The 24940-nt window shown below is 37.3% G+C and overlaps 1 protein-coding gene across 1 annotated transcript; it reads left to right on the top strand.

Moving 5' to 3' along the window:
- Positions 1–21284: 21284 nt before the first annotated feature.
- LOC145103163 (flavin-containing monooxygenase FMO GS-OX-like 9) lies at positions 21285–23638 on the top strand. Its single transcript, XM_079040715.1, has 7 exons — positions 21285–21886; positions 22010–22080; positions 22162–22320; positions 22397–22479; positions 22567–22702; positions 22833–23006; positions 23105–23638. Exons 1-7 carry the CDS (start codon positions 21334–21336, stop codon positions 23303–23305), a joined length of 1377 nt encoding a protein of 458 aa, XP_078896841.1. The 5' UTR covers positions 21285–21333; the 3' UTR covers positions 23306–23638.
- Positions 23639–24940: the final 1302 nt, after the last annotated feature.

The following is a 24940-nucleotide window of genomic DNA, read 5'->3' as shown; positions in this document are numbered from 1 at the left end:
ACTTAACTTTCATTCAAGTAGGAAATATAGGATTTTCTAGAGGAACATGCGAACTTTTCAAAACAGAACTTACAGCTTACATCACTTGTGCATATACATTTCAACCACATTTTATAGCTTACCCACATCACTAAAATCTTATGAACTCACCAGCTTAATTGCTGATCAACTCTTTCAAATAACTTGTATTCTCAAGAGACTATTAGACAGGTGCTCGTGCTGGGGATTCAGAAGATGGAGCATTATAGCTTCAAGTCTTGTTTTTTATTTGTTTATGACTTCTATGTTTTGTGAACACACATTGTAAACACTTTCTTTCTAAATGAAATGATTGTTTATTACTTGCTTACCATATACATACATCGTGATACTTGACATGACGTCCTCCACCCCCGAACGTTTCCGCCGTTCCGGTTTTGGGGTGTGACAGATTGGTGATTGTTGCTAATCCTGATGCAACTCTTTCTCACACCACTGATGATGTTACTTCGTTGCCAATTATGAATATTCAAGGTACGAATTATCAAGTGGAGGAAAATGTTTCTTAATACCCTGAAGAACTCAAGATGCTAATCGTTGCTTTGAAGAGTTCTATATTGTCAAAAGCCATGTTCAACTCGTTTTCTGTTCCTCTTCCATGGTTCTCACAAGCTGGCTCAACTGCTACATATTCAAAAGCTTTAGATGCAGTTACTTTCAATTTGGTGATTGATAAAAAGGTCAGACTATCCAAGAAGCATTTGTGTCAGATTCTCGACATCCCTAATTCTCCACCATATGTCAATTTTACCTTTCCACAAATTGTGCATATGTTTAATGAAATGGGTCATCAACCTCAACTGTCAAAGATAAGTGATTTCAAGAAGTCTGGTCTTCCTAGTGTTTGGAATTTCTTGTTTGGTATTTTCTTGAGGTGTTTAACTGGAAGAACAGTTGGTTTGGACAAGGGGACAATGAAGGTTTATCCCATGGTAGTAGGGCTATATTATGATCTTCAAGTGAATTACTCTCCTCAATTGTGGAAAGAATTCTTGAAGTGTATTGAAAACACGAATGTTCTTCATGGCATTTCGTGTGCGAGATACTGGAGCATGAACTTGCAGTATTTTTATGAGAAGGAGGGGATTATGGTTCCTAATGATGAAGAAAAAGTTTTTTTCCATGTGTATAGTTGTCCGAAGGATGCAACTGATGATGCTGAGGAGTTTCCGGTTGTAGCTCGTATTCCAGATGCAATGCTCAAACGAGTCGATCCTACAAACACAGTCTTAGTGACTTACTTGAAAATAATTGATACGACTGTTGAAACTAGAATTCTTTTGGAAAGAGAAGAAACGAAGTCTAAACGTACGAAGAAGACTGATGCTGGTTCTTCTGAGAAACAAGTCAAGGAGTCTAAATCTACGAAGGTTCCGAAGAAGTTACCAGTTACTGAAGCAGAGCAAACAATACCCGAAATTACAGTTGTTGATACACCCATAAATCAAAAAGAGGTTATTCCTTCGAAGACCGGTTTTTTCGAAGAATACAAATAAAATCCAAACACAAGAGCCAATCTCCACGCACGAATGTTGTACGAAAGCCACAGGTTACTCATCAGGGAATCCTGTTTCGTGAAATTCGAGCGCCTGTTTCTCTATCGTCAAAGAAACGAAGGGCTACTAATATGGCTAAACACATTTCCAAGAAGAAGAAGAAGAAAAGCAAAATGATCATCTCTTCTGAGTTTACAGCTGATGAAGATGAAACAATTCCAGAAACTCCAGAAGCCAATCTTAACAAAGAAACTTCTACTCCTGCACAGATATATGTTATATCACCCAAAGATTCGGTTGCCAAGTCAGTTTCTGAGGCGGCATGAACTTCTGACATTCTTGTAGACGTATCTAATACGGATGCAAATGTCATCTTGGGTGAGAATGCTTCGCAGAAATCTGAACAAGGTAAACCTTCAAATGTTACCTCAGACACTTTTGTTTCTTTTCCTCCACAAATCACACCTGTCATACCCACTACTTCCACTACTGATTCTGCTACCTTTGAAAACATTATCAAACAACCAATTACTTCTCTTTTTTCTTCACAATCCACTGATCCACCCACAACCACTTCACCAATTCAAGAGTCTGTTTTTATGGAAACTGAGCATGAATAGGAGGGTTTTAGAGGAACTTTTGAAATCTTGGAGTTTGATGAAGAAGAAACTGATTTCCCTGATCACATGCTTATAACAATGAAGCAGTTCAAGATCTTGAATACAAAGCTAAATTCAATTCTTCAATCACAAGCAGATCTTGGGGGAGGTTATTCAGTTATGAGTTTAGAGGTTGGTGGTTTGTTAAAAATGCTTGAAGGAAGGATTACCTCAAAAGTTTCGGGAATAATCAAAGATTCTGAGTCTTGTCTCTTGGAGAAAGTTGATATATGTGATCGGAACAATGAGATGAGGGTCAATTCTCAGAAGTCTTCATTTGAGGGTGCTTTGAAAGATTTGAAACTGGTGGCAAAGAAACGTCATGTATTATTCGTTCAAGATGTTAAAAAGGTGAGAGAGGATGTGAATTTTAAACTTCAAGAGCTTCGCCAAGACATGGATAAAGAGATTGCAGTTTTTCACACATAATTTGCATCTCTAAATCAGAAGGTGGATATAATTTGTGATACTATAACAAAGTTTGCTAAGTTGTATGAATGTTTGAGTCCTCAAATAGCTCAACTTTCTACAACTGAAAAAAAAATTTATGGAAGTTCTCACAATGTTAAAGGAACTCAAAGCCTTATCTTCAAAACCGGCTTCGTCTTCTCAATTCTCTTCGGATGATCTCTTCCAGAAGTTTTCTCAACTTGAACCCTTACTTCTCTAACAGTTGGCTCCTCTTTCCCGCATATCCAGCCTTCTTCCCTCAACAAATGCCCCACCTGTTTTTACAGGGGTGCAAGGGGGAGAAAGGAAGAGTGAAGGTTCGAAGGCTGGAGGTGATGATGTGAAGGTGGTGGGAATGGTATTTCCTTCGAAGATTCCAACAAGATAACCAATTATAGCATCTGATGGTCCTGTTTCTTCGATAGTAGTAACAACTGTGCCAATTGCAAGACCAATTTCGAAATGAATTATGATTGGTAAATCTGTTAATATTGGTGGGAGTGATTCAAAGGTGAAAGAAGTAATAGAAGACTCAGCTTCGAAGGCAAGAGGAAAAACAATTTTGATAGAAAAGTCTAATGAAGAAAAGAAGGTTGAGGCTGAGGCTGAACTGGAAAGGATGAGATTAATATAAAGTATAATGACTCAAAGAGCAAGTGATCCTCCTGGAATGAACAAAGGTGATCCATCAAAGCATTACAACTATGAAACAATTGAAGCCAAGGTTGCATTTAATAACATGTATTCATTCGAAAAGACGCCAAAACAAAGCTACATTGTCACGAATACAGATGCAAGCCAATTGGACTTTCCAATTAATGAGATGATGTTCATTATGCCCCAATTCAAAGCCGAAAGCAAGTTCAAAGAGAAGGATGAAGGAACTCATATGAAAATCAGGTTTCATGCAGTTCTTGCAAAACCAGCTGAAGAAGTGTGGTTGTTGGTAAAGATAAAGAAAGTTATTAGCATAAAGAAGGATGTTGTTTTCGAAAACATAGTCGAAAATATGAAGTATGTGGTGGCCAGGGCGAATGGGAATGTTTGTGAGTTTACAATTGCTTATTTTCCTTTAATGAACTTGTATGATCTTATACAAGTTGCATTACTGCTAAAGGATAGATCTTTCTCATATCTTCAGAATACTGATCCGGATGAGTACAAGCTGGGAGTTACATCAAGATTTTTATTGAAAATTATTATGAATGCTTAGCTTTAACTGATGTGGAGTTCGCTACAGCTAAACGGCTGGAAATTACAGCTCTTATGGCTCCTTCGAAGACTCAAGCAGATTTAAAGAAGTATGTTGATGGTGAAATTTGCTTGAAGCCATTTGGTTTAGTCTTATCAGGGAAGGACAAGTCTTGGAAATCAAAAAGATTTTTGTTCCAGGCTGGTGAGGTGGAAAGGTACTCAACTTCGCAAAATACTAAATTAATCGTTCGTATGAATCATTGTAAGAAGAATAATGAAGGAGATAAAAAGGAACTTAAGAAGATTATCTCATGGTACACTGAGATACGAAGAGTGATGTTGTATTGCATTCAACTACTTACGAACTGAAGTCTTCGACTATGATTACAAAGGGGGAGATTGTAAGGGTTGTTTTTTTGTAATTAGTCGAAGCTTATTTTGTCCTCTTCGTATGAATTGTAATGTATTTTAATATGGCTCTTTTGTTCGAAGCTTAAGTGTTAATGCCTTAGTATATTTTTTTTACGCTTTGTGTATCCTACAAATAGGATCATTTACTAGAGTTAGACAACGTGAATAGCATTGTCTATTTTTCTCTATAAACACTTAAAGCGTAATAGAGGTGAAGCGAAATCTTATTTACATCTTCTGTTCAATTACTCATTCATTCTTCAATATCAACTCTGATTAATTTCATACTCGATTCATTGATTCATCATGCTCCATTGAAACTCGATCAACATGGCCCTATGGCCCCATACTCTAGCACATATGATCTCAGTCTAATTAATTTAAATGGGATAACTGGTAAAACCAGAAGCACTAATCGCCACGAATCATGGTACTCGAACCATGTGACCACCTCTCGATCTGCTATGAATCATGGTACCCAAACCATGTTATCTCCTCTCAATTCTTCTACTTAGAATCTTTGTAATTTTCCCTATTTCGAGTATGGGTCCTCTTCTTTCAGTAGTACGGGCACATACTACCTGCCACATCTACCCATACTTTCCACACAGATCGTTCCAGATTTTCTAAATAGTTGCTCAACATCTTCAATCACTAATCTCGTCACGCGTGTTCGCTCCCCAGCAAAACACTCTCCTCTACTAGCGTACTCATCTGACTAAGCTCACTCCTTAGGGTCTTCCTAGGTTCTCACACCTCTCTGCCATCAGCGGCTGAAGAACTCCTTATGATGCCAGCCATCTACCTCATGAATATCGTCATATTCACTTAGTAGCTGACTCCCATCATTGATAATTCCACAAAGGACGAAGTAAGCAACATTTAGGCATCGAATAATCTCTACCAGCACGTAAAACCCCTCTAGGTTACAACTCTATTTGCTCTATTCACACTCCATAGGTGTCACCGAACTCAAACAAATCTATCCCACGCAGGTATCCAACTACCCTCTCAGTAAGCTCCTCTAATGCTCATCTAGGTATCTCTCATAGATTACTCCTCTACTCAAAGCTCTACTTTTGAAATATTCCTATTGGATACTCTTACTCCGCACATACTCAAAGCACATCACAGATAGAAAAATCCCTAGGCTAAGGCATCACAAATCAGGCAACTCTAGCTCTAAAATATGAAATACCTAGCCTATCACCTAGCATTCATCAGTAATATCTCAATAATAACTCATAGCACAATTAAGTAAGGGTACTTTAGGAAATCACCGTTCGGGCTCTGGCTAATTATACACACTGCTCCTTCTCATTTTCTCTTGGAAACTCTTGCTTGTTTTAGCAAAAAAATCGTTTCTTTTGAAAAATTTTCTCAAATCCTTAGTTTAAGTCCATACATATCTGAAGGTGCATCTGAATCCCTCAAACAAAGGCTCTGATACCAACTTGTAACACCGTAAGTTTTTAAATAACTATTTCATTTAAAATCACATAATTCTCATAACACATCTCACAAATATCTCATTTATTTAATTTACAAATCACAACTCCATAATTGTTTGATTAAAATCCCGGATCTTCAAAATATAACTCTTTCATTGGTGTGTACAATCAAGTCGGTGCTTTCCTGCGATCCTGAGAAAAACCTGAAACACATAACACATAACACGGTAAGCACGAAGCTTAGTGAGTTCCCTAAAATACCACACACACAACTCATTATCCGCTCGAGGCTATATCACTTTAAGACCCTCCGGTCAATGTGTCTTAGTGGGACCCTCCAGTCCCACGGTTCGTTAGACCCTCTGGTCCGGTCTGTAAAGCTCCGCATTGAATAAATCACAAAGACATAATGCACAACATAAACATAAGGCAGGATAACATAATACCCAATGTAAGCACATAAGACCCACCGGTCACATGTAAATACCACTCTAGGTAAAGTATAGTGACAAGACTCACCTTGCTAGCAGCAAGCAATTTCCTCGAACTCGAATCTCGAACTAGCCACTGCCTAACACATAGGGTAAACATCTCTAATTAATACTCGATTCTTGACTCTAGGTAACCTAATGTTATTCTTCTCTCTCTAACTCTTGAACTGTGTAAAATACCACTTTACCCCTCTATGGTCGGCATTACTCATGTTGACCAGAACCCTAAAGTCAACAGAAGTCAAACTCAAGTCAACAGTCCATGTTTTACCCGAGTTGTCGAGTGCACTCTTACGACTCGTCGAGTCCCCATGTTTTCCCAGAAGTCTTAAGAAAATCCAGCTCAACTCATCGAGTTGACCCCCCAACTTGTCGAGTTATCACACAATCAGACCCATGGTGCAAACCCTCACTAACTCGTCGAGTCAGGACATGGACTCGGCAAGTCTCTTCAGACACATATCTCATTCGTGCGTTTTCAAGGTAGAGGACCTTCCCAAACTCTAGATCTACACCGCTAAGGCTCAATAATCAAGTAAAGTCATAGGCTTTACGTTCATGCATGGCATTTTGAGCTTAAAATACCAAAACACACCCTAATAAGGGTTTCTCACTCAAGGATCACTCTTATGGTTGGACAAAGCAGGGGCCTATGGACTCTAGGGACCTCACATGATCCAGATCTGAAGTTCAACTCTCTCAATGAGCGTGAAACACTCGAGGCCCTCATATTTGGGTGGAAAACCCCTAGATTCAGAAAATCATGAGATATATACAAAATAATGAGAAAGGTGCAAGCTTTATACCTTTTTCTAGAAGCTTTGATGTGAAAAAACCTCAAATCTAGCAGCACCCTATTCTCCATTAGCTTGGAAATCTTCTCTTCTCTTCACAAGATGCACCAAACACTCATAAATAGCAAGGCACTCTCTCTCTCTCTCTCTCTCTCTCTCTCTCTCTCTCTTTATGCTTAGAGGTCGTTTAGGGTTTGCTCTCAAGGAAGGGTAGCCGCAAATGAGGCTATAAGTGCCTTTAAATAGATCCCAAACCCTGGAAATTAGGGTTTTTCTGCCCAACACCTACTCGACGAGTCAGCTCTCTAACTCGTCAAGTCTACTCATTAATTCCACGCTGGCAACTCGGCCCTACTCGGCGAGTCGGAACCACGACTCGTCGAGTTTCTCTATGAGTCTCAAGGTTAAACACACACATTAAGGTATACGAAAGTCCGGATGTTACACTATGCTTGTGGTTAACCGGGCCACATGATCATAGATTTCCCCAAGAAGGGCTTGATTTGTTTTCACTACAACAAGACCGGCCACAAGCGGGCCGAATGTACGAAGTTGCAGGGAGGGGGAGGAGCGGTGGTGGCACCTGTGCCCACCACGATGAGGATCACAGATGGATGCCCTACTAAGGTAGATGCTCCAACGGTGAGGAGCTACGCCTTTCAGCTGACTACCGAGGAGGCTCGGGCAACCCCAGACGTTGTAGTTGGTGTGTACTTATCTACCTGATCTTTATTTATTTACTTGAATTGCTTATGTGTACACTGTACTCATGTATAGGGACCTTTATGGTCAATGGTATGTATGCTCATGTATTATTCGATTTGGGGGCTACCCAATCATTCGTATCTCTTGCATTTAGCAAGAAGTTTCTAGATGAGCCAGGGACTTTGGATTCCCCTCTTGAGGTTGAGATTGCAGATGATCGCATTGTGAGCACATCAAGGGTGTATCAGGACTATGTCCTGAATGTGCTTAGGGAGAGGTTTCGTGTTGATCTAGTTCTGATATTGTTATGAGGGTTGAAGGTGATTATCGGGATGGACTAACTGGGGCCAATCGGGCCATGATTGTTTGTGAGTGCCAGTTGGTGAGGGTTCGAACCTCAAGTGGGGGAGAACTGGTTATACATGGTGAGAGGGCCTCGCAGTGGCCAACTCTCTGTTCGGCTGCGAGGGCTAGGAGATTTCTGCAGCAGGGATGTACGGGATTTCTAGCTTATATCTCAGATACAAGGGTTGAGACCATGATGGATGTGGGCAGTGTGCCAGTTGTACAGGTATTTTGGGATGTCTTTCTCGAAGAGCTACCAAGGATGCCTCCGGAGAGGCAGGTGGAGTTTCGCATAGATTTGGTGTCAGGTGTCGCTCCGATAGTGAAAGCACCATACTGGTTGGCACCGACCGAGATGCAGGAGTTATTTACGCAGCTTCAAGAGTTTCCAGATTGAGGGTTCATCTGTTTGAGCTGTTCCCCGTAGGGAGCACCAATCATGTTCGTGAAAAAGAAGGATGGATCATACAAGATGTGCATTGATTACCTAGATTTGAACAAACTAACGGTCGAGAACCGTTATCCGTTGTCGAGGGTCGATGATTTGTTCGATCGGTTGTAGGGTGCGTCACCCATTTTCCAAGATAGATATCCGGTTAGGGTACCATCAGATGAGAATTCTGGATGAGGTCATATAGAAGACAACTTCCAATACTCGGTATGGGCAATATAAGTTTGTGGTGATGTCGTTTGGTCTCACCAATGCCCCAGCAGCATTCATGGACCTCATGAACAGGGTGTATAGACTGATGTTCGATCGGGTGGTGATCGTTTTTATTGATGATATCCTGGTTTATTCTAAGACCAGGAAGCAACATAAGTAACATCTGAGGGAGGTATTGGAGACCCTGAGGGCGGAGAGGTTGTATGCCAAGTTCTCTAAATGTGACTTTTCGCTACGAGAAGTATAGTTTTTGGGGCACATCATCAACCAGGAGGGCATTTCGATTGATCCAACAAAGATTGAGGCAATGATGCGGTAGGAAGTACCGAAGAATGCGTCTGAGATCCGTAGTTTCTTGGGTTTAGTGGGCTATTACTGGAGATTTATCCAGGATTTCTCCAAGATTGTTGTGCTATTGACCCACTTGACCAAGAAGAATGTGACATTTCGTTGGGGCACGGATCAGCAGTTGGCTTTTGATATCCTGAGACGGAGGTTATGCGAGGATCTGATTTTGGTACTACCTAAGGGGTTAGATGATTTAGTGGTATACTGTGACGCATCAATTTCAGGGTTAGGTGCGGTACTGATGCAGAGGGGGCACGTGATAGCTTACACCTCAAGGCTTCTGAAGCCTCACGAGGCAAATTACCCCACTCACGACCTGGAACTAGGGGCAGTGGAGTTTGCCCTCAAGATTTGGAGGCACTACTTTTATTGAGTGCGGTGCACCATCTATATTGATTACAAGAGTTTGAAGTATTTGATGGATTAGTATAACCTCAACATGCAACAAAGGAGGTGGTTGGATGTGCTGAAGGATTACGATTGTGAGATCGTATACCATCCAGGGATGGCCAACGTGGTGGCCGATGCTTTGAGCCGCACGACGGCAGGGTCCCTGATTGGGAACATTTGTATGAGGATGATGGTGATCTCTCCATTGTTAGACATGATCAAGGAGTCCTAGGTCGAGGGAGTAAAGAAGGAGAACTAGAAAATAGAGCGGATTCGGGGATAATATCCTTTGTTTGTTAAGGATAGTCATGGTCTCTTGACACAGTGTGGCCGGGTGTGGGTATCGGTGACTGGAGGAGTGAGGTAGAGGATATTAGCGGAGGCACACAAGTCCAAGTTCTCTATACATCAAGGGGCTACAAAAATGTATATGGACTTGAGAATGTATGACAACCCGAAATTTCCATTTTGAACAAACCACACCAAGCCAATAGAAGTAGAGCAGTTACAGTGAAAACTCAAATTTCGAGTATAAGTTTGGCAGTTTTCAGGATTGTACATCTGAGGAGATATTAGGAGAGTGGATGCACTAGGGTTTTGTGCAACACTGAAATTCCAATACTCTAGGACATTAGAATTCATTCCGAGAATAGAAATATTTCTGCCAAAAATCTCAGGACTATAAATAGAATTCTGAACCGAATTGGTTCATTAGTTGAATTCCAATTAGAGAAAAGCCAAATTCTCTCTCACGGATCTTCGGGTTTTTATCCCAAATCGTGAGTATACTTCTTTAGTTGTTTTATAATACTTGTTATAAGCTTAATAACATAGATTACATGCCAGATATGTAAGATCCGGGAGTTTACCGCCCAAGAACGTTCTTGGGGAGTAAACTCCATTTTAAGGTCCTTAAGGGTTCCAATGACCCTCAAAGCTTTAGAACTCGAACTAGGAGCCTCCAATTCATGCTTTATACCACAAAACAATTAGGAATCATGGCTAGAAGGGAGTTTACGGCCAAGGAGCTTCTTAGGCCGTAAACTCCATGTTTAGGTGCCAAAATGCTTTGAAACACTTCCTAAGGCTTAGATTAAATTAGGACAAGTACCCTAAAGTGTTTATAGCCTAGCAAACATAAGAAATCACAAGGAAAAAGGAGTTTACGGCCAAGACAAACTCTTGTGCCGTAAACACCTTTAAAGGGGTCTAAGGACACCCTAGATCCTTCCTTAAGCCAAGAGACAATTTGGGCATGTACCTAAATGAGTTATGGACTAGTTAAAACACTTAGAACTCCATGAGTGAGGGAGTTTACGACCCAAAAGGTTCCAGGGCCGTAAACTCCATAAAATGGTGCCAAAAGGTGCCATAAACTCTTCTAAAGCCAAGTACCAAAGCGTAGTTTAATTCCTAGAAATGTTTGAGACTTGAAAACACCATAAAAACCCTCCCAAGGGAGTTTACGGCCGTAAACTCCAAGGGAATGTGGTCTCTGGGTCGTAAACTCCCCAAAGGAGTCAATATGGTGCCCAAATACTTGTATAAGCCTTGAAACAATTCCCACTAGAGTTGTAGTAATTCTAAGCTCCATTTAGTGCCTTGGTTGAGAGTTTACAGCCAGGAGTTTACTCCCCTGGGTCGTAAACTCCAATGAATATGGTCATTAGACCTTAAAATTCCATTAGGGACATTGCACTCCTTTGTTGCAACCCATTAGCCTCCTAGCACTTGACCAAAAGTGTTTTCCTCGCGCTTAAATGTTATTACTTGTATAATTAGTGTTTTAATCACTAATTATTTATATACATATGTTTTCATATGTAATTAGGACCATTGTGTGTGTCTAAGTCTTCACTTGACACCAAGCACTTGTCTGATCCTTCCGTACGATAACAGTCCGTTCAATTCCAGTCACTTACTGCAGGTGAGTTCATACCCCTTAAATAATGTTTTAAACTATTTTTAAATGTTTTATGGGGGGGGGGGATACAAGTAGAATTATGCTAGTTATTATATCAATCACATGCGATTAATAAGTAGAATTACGCTATTTACTATATCAATCACATGTGATTAATATACAGCATTCAAAAGATTTGGCTACTCATTAGCCGTTTTACCAAACGGTTTCCTTCAAAAGATTTTTATAAACATTTTATATGTTTTAAACTACTTATTACACTGTACATCTTACTCTGTACATTACCTTTCAAACTTATTTACCACTGTGTTTCAAACAAATGTTTCCTTATGCTTAAACTGTTTTACCAAACTTATGCCTTCAAATTGTTTTATAGATTGACATCAAGTCGATCTTTTCTTAAAATAATAATTATGTTCCAAATGTTTTACAAAACTTATTTATGCTTTTATTGTATTATAAATTGCATGCCTCTATATGTATAGTTATATAAGAAATGTTTAAAAGACTTAGGAAGGCTATCCACCCTATTTCCTTTTCGCGCTTGAGATGTGGTCTGGTGGGACATCGGGTACCCGTCTGAAAGTCGTTTAAATATTAGTTATATATCATGTGTACATATATAGTCGTAAAAGGTCCTTCCAGTTCATCCCATGCCCTTGGGTAGCAAGGGTATACATCCATGTCCATACATACCAGTTAGACTACTAGTAAACTACCATACGGGTAGTTTAGGAAGATACTAGAACTATTACTAGAACACGATATCATACAATGAGTCAGTTCATTCATGAGTCAATAATTTCTAGAACATTACAGTACATTACTATACTTGCTAGATAGAGAGAACATACATTACAGCTAGCACACGTAGAACATTATAGTACATTACTATACTTGCTAGATAGAGAGAACATACATTACAGCTAGCACACGTAGAACATTACAGTACATTACTATACTTGCTAGATAGAGAGAACATACATTACAGCTAGCACACGTAGAACATACAGTACATTACTATACTTGCTAGATAGAGAGAACATACATTACAACTAGCACACGTGGAACATTATAGGAATCTATTATGCAATTACATGATCACACTTATATGAGTACTTTTACATAGATATTACAGGAGGAGTCCTATTACATTTTATATGTATCGACTCTGTTATCAAATCCTCATTCATATCTTTACCTTGTAATACAATCACATAATCGACGAGATAGATTGGATTTAATATCCTAGTACCAAAGGATACGTTGCGGGATTGACCATTCCTAAAATCTTTGTTAGCTACAGAGGTAAAAGCACATCCACGGATGTCAACGGTTGATACCATTACAGGTATACTTTAAGGAACTGACTATTCCTATACCCAGCTGTTAGCAACAGAGGTAAATGTACATCTACGGATGTCATCAGTTAACATCGTTAGTTACCCTGGTACCAAAGGGTAGTACTAAGGCTACATTCAGAACAGTTAAGTCTTGGTAGAAGACTACATTCAGAACAGTTAGGTCTTGGTAGAAGACTACATTCAGAACAGTTAGGTCTTGGTAGAAGACTACATTCAAAACAGTTAGGTCTTGGTAGAAGACACCTTCATATACTAGTAGGAATCATAGGGAATCTAGGGTTTTTCAAACACTTACAGTTACACCTTCAATACTTACAATACATATACTTACAAATTCTTACATACAAATTAAGACACTAAATACTTATGATCTCACCAGCTTCAAAGCTGATACTCGCTTTCAAAATTACTTGTATCCTCAGGTCATCATAGACAGGTACGATGCAAGGAGAAAGGAAGATGGAGCTTGTTCAAGACTTATCTTTCATTTTGATTTATGCTTTAGTGTTTATCAAAATTTGACAGAACATATTTGTATAATAATTATATTATTAATGCAATGGATGATGTTGTTGCTTTTTTACTACTTTACATTGTTGTTGATATTATACATGACGTCCTCCGCCCCAGAACGTTTCCGCCGTTCTTGGTTTTGGGGTGTGACAGAATGAGTTATTGGTGGCCCTACATGAAGCCGGAGATCACTCGGTTCGTGGAGTGGTGCTTGACCTGCAGGAAGGTCAAGGCCGAACATCAGCGGCCTCATGGCAAGGTACAACCACTACCCATTCCCATATGGAAATGGGAAGAGATCACTATGGAATTCATCACGAAGTTACTCAGGACGGCGAGGGGTGTGGACGCCATATGGGTGATCATGGACAGACTGACGAAGAGTACTCACTTCATTCAGATTTCTGAGAGTATATCCGTGGAAAAGTTGGTGGGTAATTATGTATGAGGGGTGGTGGCTATACACGAGGTGACAGTGTCGGTAGTCTTTGACAGTGATCCTCGGTTTACATCAACGTTCAGGAAGAAGTTCCACGAGGAACTGGGCACTTAGCTACATTTCAACACGACATACCACCCCCAGACTAACGGCCAGAGAGAGATGACGATCCAAACACTGGAGGACATGCTTCGGGCATGCGTGTTGGATTTTGGAGGGAGTTGGGACACATACCTCCCACTGGCAGAGTTTTCGTACAATAAGAGTTATCATGCCAGTATCGACCGATCTCCATTCGAGATGTTATATGGCCGTAGGTGCAGGACCCCAGTTTGTTGGGACGAGGTTGGGCACCAGGTCATGGGGAGCACTGAGGTAGTGCTGAAGACTACCAGACTGATTAAGTAGGTGCGCGACTAGCTGCAGGTCGTGTAGAGCCGTCAGAAAACTTATGCTAACCGTTGGTGATAGGATCTTGAGTTCTAGGTGGGGGATTTCGTGTTGCTGAAGGTGTCGCCGTGGAAGGGGATTATCAGGTTTTGGAGGAGGGGCAAGCTAGGGCCTCGGTACAAAGGCCCGTTCAGGATCATAGATCGGGTGGGCAAGGTGGCATATCACTTGGATCTGTCGGAGGAGCTTAGCCAGATTCACAACACCTTCTATGTGTTTTCAGCTTCGGAAGTGTATCACTGACGAGTCCACAATTATTTTGTTGGACGATATTTAGGTGGATGAAAGCCTGAACTACATCGATAGGCCAATTTCCATCTTAGATAGGAAGACAAAAGGTCTTCGGAACAAAGAGGTAAAGCTGGTAAAGGTGCAATGGCAGCACCGAGAGGCTCCGAGTGGACATGGTAGCCGGAGGAGGAGATGCGGGAGAATTACCCCGATATGTTCACGGCTATGGACTTTGAGAACGAAGTCTAGTCCAAGTGGGAAAGAGTTGTAACACTCCAAACTAGGTATTACCTTTGCAACCCTTGTAAATAAATTAATTGGCAAAAATGGTCCCTTTCGTACGCTGGACGTACCTAAGGGTACGCTTAGCGTACTATAGAGGAAGGATCACAAAGGAGCCTTGAGTATGCGGGGCGTACATAGGGTACGCCGGGCATACGCAACAGAGGGCCAAAAACCCTAATTTTCGAACTTGACACCTATTTAAACACCCTTAAGCCTCTTGGACCAAATCCTATCAGTCTCTTTAACCTCATTTCCTCCACCTACATCTAAGATATTGTGTGAGAGCGTTTTGAGCTTAAGGAGTGGGTTTTGTGGCCATTTTAGAGTTCATTCAAGAAAAAGGAATTGCTAAGCAAGCTTGGAGTGGTTTGGTGCTTCAAGAATCTACATCCACTTCACCTTGCAAAGCTTCTGGAGGTATAAAGATGTGACCCTGCCATCTTATTCATTTGATCTAACTAGGGTTTTCCATTTTGTCAATTTAGATAGTTTTGGGGCTTCTCTTGAGAATAGAGCAACTCCAGAGAATAAAATAACTAGACCTGAGCCTTGTAAGCATGATAAATGCATAAAAATGCTAGCTTGATGAATATTAAGACTCTATGCATGAATTGGAAGCTTTACTCGGGGTCTTAATGTAGAGAATGAAGTCTTCAGGTCCCTCATGGCATGCAAGGGTATAACCTTGCCAATTTTATGCCCTAAGACATTAAAATCCGCTCAGATCTGAAATTGGGATGTTGAATCATCGAGTATTAAGCACTTAATGAAAAAAGTGCTTAACTTGTTTGTACGGTGGGTGTAATTGAATGTACGTTGCGTGTACTGCTCAGAGACTCAGTACGCTAAGCGTATGCACAACAGATGGACTTGGATAATGTTTTGTGCCTTGAACTGTTGGGCCTCAATTGATTATTGGGCCTGGACGTATTTTGGGATAGTGGGCCATTTTATTTGTTTTGGGTCATGGGTGTTATGATTGGGCTTTATTGCGCTATGAGGCCTATTAATGATTTTTAAACATGGACTTTGGGCCCCTTAACAAAGAAAGAATATTTGAGCCTTTATGGAAGGACTTAGGGTTTGGGTTTCCCTTTGATTATGTGAAGTCCTAATATTGGTTAATATTATTATTCAGCACGGGAGGTTACAGACAAGTTGGAGAGCAGTTTTCGGATTCTTCGGACAGAGGTGAGTCTCCACACCATTCCAATAGGTCTAAGGCACCAAGGTCGGTCCATTTCATGATATGTAGTGTTCTAGCTGAAATTGTATTATTTTGCATGTTAATTGGTATGAGCTAGGAAGTATACTAGTAGTATGTGTGGTATGTTTATATGGAAGACCATGGGAGAGCCCATGGCTTTCCTATCATAGACCATGCGAGAGCCCATGGCACTTAGGTGTGTAAGACCATGTGGGGAGCCCATTGCATCCTAGAGTAAGACCCCGGGGACGAGCCCACGACATCCCATTTTATTGTATGCATGGTTTATGTGATATGTATAACTATTATAGTTAGTATGATATGTTGTATGTGGTTTGTGTGGGTATACTCTGGGGAACTAACTAAGCACTCAGCTTATCGTTTGTGGATTTGTTGCAAGTACATCTAAACCCAAGGGCAATGACAAATGGTGATGGCGCCGCGTGCACTCTTTCATTGATATGTTATGGGACACTCTAATGTTTTTAAATAAAGTTGTAATGAATGTGGATTTGAAAACAATTGTTTTGGGATTTCATGGTTTTTGGAAATGTGTTTGACTAATTAAAAATTGAAATTTTTTTTTGAAAATTTGGGTCGTTACACATTGGTAAACAGGAAAATGACAAGTGGTGTGGTGGATGGAGAAGTTGTTCGATCAATTAAAGGAGATGCAGAACCTACATCAAAGTGCACAGGCAAAATGCAACAATTTTTCCGGTTGGCTTCTTTATTAGTATACTTAACCAGGGAATTGAGGACCAATTAAGAGTCAATGGTATCGAATACATTGACCCGACTGAGTCAGATAAAAACGGCTGACCGAACCTAGTCTGACAGAAATCAAAAAGGACCTTAGTCATTATATAAAAAAAAAAAATCAGTTGATTTAATAAACAAAATGAAATGAATATATTTTATACCAAAATATATAATTTAAAAGTAATTGTAAAAAATTTTAAAACATTGCGGTACATAATATATTATTTTGTATTTTATAACTACATGTGTGAAAAGTTTTATCATCTTTTATAGTTTCGGAAAAAAAAAATATCAGATAATGTTATGACATACTTTAGTAAAATTATAAATTATATGAGGAGAGTAATAAAATATTTAAAATTCATAATGAATAAGTTAGTTAATTTTAGAAATTTACTTTTGAAAATGTTAACATTAGAGATGATATTTTGTAAATAAATAAATATTGTTTGATAAAAATGGATGAAAAAATAATATAATAAAAGTAATAAGCATTTGTGAGATTAATAATCGGAGATGCTCTTATAACTTATAAGTACATAAAATTTTTCCACAAGTTTTTTGAATATATGTTCATCTACAGCTAATGTCTCTTATGTCAATTTACATTGATATCTAGTTTATTATCTAGTTTTTATAATATTATATTTATTAACTAAATGTAATTCAGACAAAAAAACAAAAAATAAATAAAAAAATAAATAAAGAAAAATGAAAAAAAAAACTTATGCCATATTAGAGTCCATCTTAATACATTTGATTAGGGATGAACATTAGAACCGCCGGAACCGGAACCGTACCGGAACCGAACCGGAACCGGACCGGAACCGGAATCGGAATTGGTAATAGGTCCGGTTACCGGTTCTCCATTTTTATGAAAACCGGTCCCAGTTCTAAGAACCGGAACCGGTTTGACATTTTTTTTCATTTTTTAAAATGCGCATAACTCGCTCATATGAAGTCGAAATTATTTGATTTTTTTCCAACATGTAATTTGGAGTTTGTAATTCATTTTTGACGGTACAAACATATGTTTTGGTTGGTTAGATATTGAATCAGACACATGCCCCGAAAGAAAGCATATCGATGTTGCATTTTTTTATTTCAACATTATTTTTTTGTTTTTTTTAATATGTCCCATTTTTTAAATGTGTATAACTCATTCGTATGACGTCGAAATCACTTAATTTTTTTTCCAGCATGTAATTTGATGTTTTTGTAGTTCATTTTAGACTATAAAAACACATATTTTGGTTAGATATTGAATCAGTTATAGACCCCGGAAGACAACATATCAATGCTGCGTTTTTTCTGTTTCAACATTTTTTTATTTTTTTTGGAATCTGTCTCCGCTTTTAAAATGCGCATAACTCACTCATATGAAGTCAGAATTACTTGATTCTTTTTTCATCATGTAATTTAGTGTTTGTACTTCAATTTAGAATGTAAAAAGTCATAATTTGGTTAAATATTGAATCATTTACAAGCTCCAGAAGATAGCATATAATCTATAGTATTTCAACCGGTTCTACTTTGGAAAATAACCGAAAAACCGGGACCGGAACCGGAACCAGCGCTAGAACCGGCGGTCCGGTTCCCGGTTCTTATAATATACAAAAACCGGTTCCGGTTCCGAACCGGTCCGGTTCCAAAGCTTATCCCTACATTTGATGTATCGAATTTTATGTGATATAAGGTTTACATACGCAATATATATATATATATATATATATATATATATATATATATATATATATATATATATATATATATATATATATATATATATATATATATATATATATATATATATATATATATATATATATATATATATATATATATATATATATATATCCGTCTAACATTTGGTGTTATATTTGTAGCAAAACTAAATTTGGGGTATGCTGTGAAAAAGGGAAAGGGCACTTTAATTAACCACTAGTTGACACTTTTTTTTAAAGAGAGAGAGTTTGTGTTCATCCATGTGTTAGTATCAAAACACGAGGAATCCTTGACACATACATGTTTAAAAGTTTTTTGGCCTTTTATATTATGTTTGTATTTATCTTGATTTCACATAAGAACACATGCCATACGAAAATTTCTAATAAAAATTTAAATCTTTAATGTTTTAACCTTAATGTCCTATATAATTCTGAGTTTGTCCAATCATTGAAAAAAAAATTACTGTCATTAAAACAAAATCGAAAAAAATTACTGTCACTAAAACAAAATCCAAGACACAATATTATGTTTGCCTCTTAATATGTCAAATTGGTAGTACAAGATAAACTAAATATTTTTATGCTATTTCAAATATGAATATTAAAATTATCGTCCTTAAAACAAAATCAATAGACTATCTTGGTCCATATGAAACTAACTCATTTGATAGAGGTTTTACATCTTAGATAGGGGTCATTAGTTCTAATCCAGACGTCTGCAAACTTAGTAATACTAAATTACAATTAATAACCAATCATTAAAAAAATAGACAATATATGATTGTATGTGAATATGTCAAATTGGTAATACAAGATATGATGTATGTTAATATGTCAAATTTATAATACAAGATAAACTAATTATTGATAAGCTAAATTAATAATGTTTGGTAAAAATTAGTTAACAAGTTAGATATATTTAATGATATTTTTGGAATATTTAAAAAAAAAAAAAGCTTCATAACTTCTCAAAAGCTATCGTATAAGCTAGTTTATAAGCTATAATAAATTAATTTATTATTTTACCAAACTGAAAACTAAATTAAACTAACTTATAAGCTAGCTTAATTTTACTAAACAACATCTAAACGTTTAATATTCTTTCAAAAAGTAAACATGTAGCTTTGAAACCAACTAGCTTAGCTCCGATTTGAAGGCTTTGAAGGCTAAGGCTGGTGAGTATGCGTCACATCCATTAAGGAAGAAACACAGAAGAAAAAAAAACGAGAGAAGAAATGTGTTGATAGGCCATCTGGTGGTAACGGGCTTAACACGACTTGAACCGGGGGCGTTGTTCTCTTAGCTTTAACGGTGTTATTGGTCTTTCATGTAGGATCATCCACTACGTGAAGAAACCATACCAACCTCTCTAATATATTAACATTTGATCTTACATGTTGGTGACAATATACAAAACTTACTTTTCTAAAATTTTATCATGAGAAAAAATGTTATCATACTTTACATGGCAATTCATATGGTTTATTAATTTATAAACGAAAACACAATGTGCTTTGTATCCTAACAATATTATTATATTTTGTAAGATCAACGTTAGCAAATTATCAAGTATTCGAAGAAACAACATTCGATGCATAGTCAAATACATTACTCTAATAAACATCTTTTATGGACCCATTTTGAGGAAAATCAAATTTCTATTAATATAGTAAGAAAAGTTATAATAAATGTAAAGTTTGTGCATTGAATGCAAAGTGCTCTCGGGCCTCACTCGTAAAAAAGAAAATTGGTAAATTTCACTTTTGGAAAGGTGAGCCCGACCCCGAAGCCATCACATGCGATAAATTATGGAACAGTAACAATATTTGAAAATGTAATATTTTAATTATGAATTTTCTTTAGAATTATGTCTGAATCAATCATCAGACTCATATAACATGTCTGAACGATTTTGTCTTGGGTCCGTATTTTTTTTTTTTCAAAAGCAAAACGGACCTAAAAAATTTTTATGTGTGGACAAAATATAGCTTCACTAGTGATGGGAGTTTCACTAGTGATGCTAAAGAATTAACTACTTGGATATGTAAAAGGTCTACAATATATAACAAGTGGGTCTCGGTTGATTCATTAACAAATTTTTTGTTTCTTTTCTTATTTTTCAAACAAGTACAAATTACATACTAGTAAAAAGATATATTTATAAGTATTATCTTCGCATAACCATATTAGTTAAATCAATTTTATAGTTGTTTTTAACTAAATTCCTAAATCATCAATAACAATTCTTCTAATCTTTAACATGAAAGATTCGCCTTAAGTTTAGGACAAAAAATGAAATTGTTAATTTAATAAAAAGGAAACAAATGGGCTTGAAAAAGATAAAAATAGTCCCCACAAAGATTGCCCCTCCTTGAAGCCAAGGGAACATATATACATAGACTAACCAACACCTTTTCAAGGTATTCTACACACAATTTTCTTGAATGCTGTTTTTATTTTATCATTTGTCTTTTAACCAACTATCAATTATAATAACTATATAAATAAGAAATATCCCAACAGAATAAATAATTTAGCGACAATTTTTGTAAAAACGATTGTTAATTTGTTACAAATTTAGTTAATTAAGGTCAATTTTGAGATTCATTAGGGGCAGAAACTGCTTGTTTAAGAACCAACCACGTATCAAGACTTGCAAGACAACCTACATTGATGATCCTTGGACCCCTCAAAATTTGTAACTAAGCATATCCCCTTTAATCAACACTATGATTAATATGGTTCCTACGTTCGTACATGTCACACTTTATTAGAAACGTAACTAGATGTATCATATGCTAAAAAGGAAATAGTTTAAGTAATCATACAACCAACTTCTAAATAGACAATGTTGGTAGAATCAGTTTTCCTAACTTTGTTTTACTTTAGAAGCAATCTTTTTATTTTTTTACATAACTCTCACTATAAAACACCTTCCAACCTTCACACATATGCATCCAACTCAATCACCCTTCAAACACACTCCCACACACGATGGTTTCAGCAAGGAATCCACCGAGGTATGTGTGTGTTATAGGTGCTGGACCATCGGGGTTGGTGGCTGCAAGGGAGCTCCGGAAAGAAGGTCACACAGTCGTGGTGGTGGAACAAAATCATGATGTTGGAGGGCAATGGCTGTATGAACCTAAAGTTGAGGGTGAGGATCCTTTAGGAAAGGGTAAGGCTTTAAACGTTCATAGCAGCATGTATGAGTCTTTAAGGCTCACCTCGCCTAGGGAGATAATGGGGTTCACAGATTTCCCTTTCTTGATCAAGAAAGGTAGGGATACAAGGAGATTTCCAGGCCACAAGGAGCTTCTCTTGTACCTAAAGGATTTCTGTGAATGGTTTGGTTTGAGGGAGATGATTAGGTTCAATACTAGAGTCGAGTATGTTGGGATGTTGGATTATGGTGAGTTTGGAAAAGATTTGAGATGGGTTGTTGAGACTAGAGCTAAAGATTCTGATAAAGTCGTATCAGAGGTGTTTGATGCTGTCGTTGTGGCCACCGGACACTATTCCCAACCTCGGTTGCCTTCTATCAAAGGTCAAAATCTTCTCCGTCGTCTATTATACATATAAACATATGGCTCTGTTTTTGTGTGTGTTCTCGTATATATACATATATGATATGTCCCTCTCATCTGTTTTCTACTTTCAAATTGTAAAGGAATGAGTGCATGGAGAAGAAAGCAAATGCATAGCCACCTTTACAGGGTCCCAGAGCCATTTCGCGATCAGGTAACCAAAGATTTTTTTTCCTTTAAACTACTAATCTTGATATCAAAAACCGGAGTTTTTTAATGGCTTAGTTATTTGCAGGTGGTAGTGGTAGTGGGGAACTCACTAAGTGGACAGGATATATCAATGGAGCTTGTGAATGTAGCCAAGGAGATCCATCTTAGTTCCAAGTCGCTTCATGTTTCAGAGGGTCTATCGAAAGTGATCTCCAAACATGATAATCTGCATCTTCATCCGATTGTACGAATAATTTCTTGAGTAGAGATTCCATAAAAAAACACATGCATGAATTTAACTTTATTCTAATGTGTTGCAGATAGAATGTCTACACGAAGATGGAAGGGTTGAGTTTGTTGATGGATCATGGGTTATTGCAGACACAATCATATACTGCACAGGGTAAAACAATAAATAAACCACCATAACTTTTGTCGTATACAAGCTTTGGTTCCCAAAGGAGGTGTATAAAATCATATATGCATGCAGGTATTCATATTCATTCCCGTTTCTTGACACCAAAGGAGCAGTAGCTGTTGATGATGACAGAGTGGGACCCTTATATGAACATACCTTCCCCCCAAACCTTGCCCCATCTCTCTCCTTTATAGGCATTCCTAGAAAGGTAAAAGCCATTTTGCTTTTAGTTACTTTAACTGCATATACACTTTATGATCATACGGTTTCTTGATGTGTAATATACCATCAAAAGCTTTCTTTAACTTACTTTAATTAAGGGTTTTTGATTGATGTAGATCATAGGGTTCCCTTTCTTTGAATCGCAAGCAAAATGGATAGCTCAGTTGCTGTCTGGAAAGAGAACTTTGCCATCAAAAGATGAAATGATGAAGTCCATACAAGAGTTCTATAAGGCTAGGGAAGCTGCTAGTATTCCAAAGCATAATACTCATGATATAGCCGAATTCGAGGTAAATGCATGAATGGTTATAGTTTTCATGGGACTTATAGAGTTAGTTTTTGTAAATTTTCTGGAATACTAATTATACTTGCTTTTTCGATCTTGCAGTATTGTGATAAGTATGCTGACTTTGTTGGATTCCCACACTTGGAAGAATGGAGGAAAGAACTTTGCATTTCAGCTCTGGTCAACTCAGATGTGAACTTGGAGACTTACAGGGATTGCTATGATGATGAAGATCTGCTTCAAGTTGCTAAAAAAAGTCCTCATTTTACTCAACTTGAACCTGAAGCTTTTTGTTCCCTGTAAACTTTAATTAAGTTCGATATTATATAAGATATATAATATGATTAGAATTCCACCGAAGGCTTTTGTTGCTTCTGAAAGCAAAGATGAATGGAATGCTTTTGCTTTCAGAAGCAAGATAGTACAACCAGAAAAACTATGATTCGGAAAGACTCATCTTTTTTACTTGGACAACAACCCAACAATGGCAGAGATTCAAGTGTATCTTGTTGGATTTTGAATGTTGTGTCCTTTACATGTTTCTTATGTCAATTTCTTAGTTTAATTTCATATATGTTTGGCTGAATTCATGCCACGTTCTTCTTGTTACTAATTAGAAGATTGGATTTACCATTATATTTAGCGCAGCAGTGCACCCAATTCGTCACCAAATCTCCAAAATTACCTATTAGAGATACTACGTTGAGAAATTTCAAATGACCAAAATAGTAACCACACTTTCAAAAAATGCCCAAAAAAATGAGCATTTTCAAATTTCAAGACTAACCGTCTACTCTGCAGAGAGACTTTTGCGGACTTGTGATAACGGTTGAATATTAGGGATATATTTTCGTAATGTTTGCTTAGTCCATAGTACGGTATTTAAGTCTGTAGTAACTTGTATGCGGAAGGACTCGCGGCTGTTGGTACCTTTTATTTATTTTTTATTTTTTTGAACGGCAACTAACTAATAACTAAGCAATAAAAATTTCGATAAATCAAAAATTTTTTTGTTTTATTGTGGAAATTAACTCTTCAAGTGAAAGTTAGTTGGAGAATGATCTTTTCCATGAAAAATTTTCAAACATGATATAAATATTTATTATATAATTTTGTCTTCTTTAGAATAAATTATGTAATTATATATATATATATATATATATATATATATATATATATATATATATATATATATATATATATTTGGTCAAAAATCAACAAACTAATTTTGTAACCAAATTAATAACTATGGTATGATGTTCATTTTGAAATGTTAAAACTAGAATGCTTAAGATTCTTAAAATATGCCAAAGATCTGACATAATTGATTTATCTTTAAATGAAAGCAAATGTAGTTAAAATGTTTGGGACAAAAATAGTGTCAAAATGAATAATAAATGATTTTATATAAGAAACTTTGGAAGATACTCGAAAATGTATCAAGATACTTCAAAATATCCTAATACTTTGATATGAATATAGATAAATTATCGAATAAATATGTAAACAATGTTGAAATAAAACAAGCAAATATAAATGAAGGAAATCAAAGCAAGAACTGTCACACCCCCAAACCAGAACGGCGGAAACGTTCGGGGGTGGAGGACGTCATATTCAGTATCATAACAGTTCATAGAAAGGAAAGTACACACCACCATATATATTAAGGTTTCCAAAATGTTTACATAATTGTATTCGTTACATGTTCAAAAGATAAATACATAAACATCTTTCAAAAGAAGTAATTAACGTCAGCACGTTAATCCCCAAAAGTTGGTTTCCAAACCTGCTAAGCGGTTCCCTGAGAATACAAGTTAGTTCAAAGAAAAAGTGTCAACAATTAAGTTGGTGAGTTCATAAGTAGTGTTTTGAGAAAATGTACGCCATTCGAAAGTTCGTGTATGTTTTCCAGAAAACGCGGTATTTTCTAATGAAAAG

Source organism: Lactuca serriola, chromosome 4 (assembly GCF_051521515.1).
Source record: "Lactuca serriola cultivar US96UC23 chromosome 4, Lser_US96UC23_V15, whole genome shotgun sequence".
NCBI lineage: Eukaryota > Viridiplantae > Streptophyta > Magnoliopsida > Asterales > Asteraceae > Lactuca > Lactuca serriola.
Note: the sequence above shows the minus strand (reverse complement) of the source record. Positions and strands in the feature narration are given on the sequence as shown.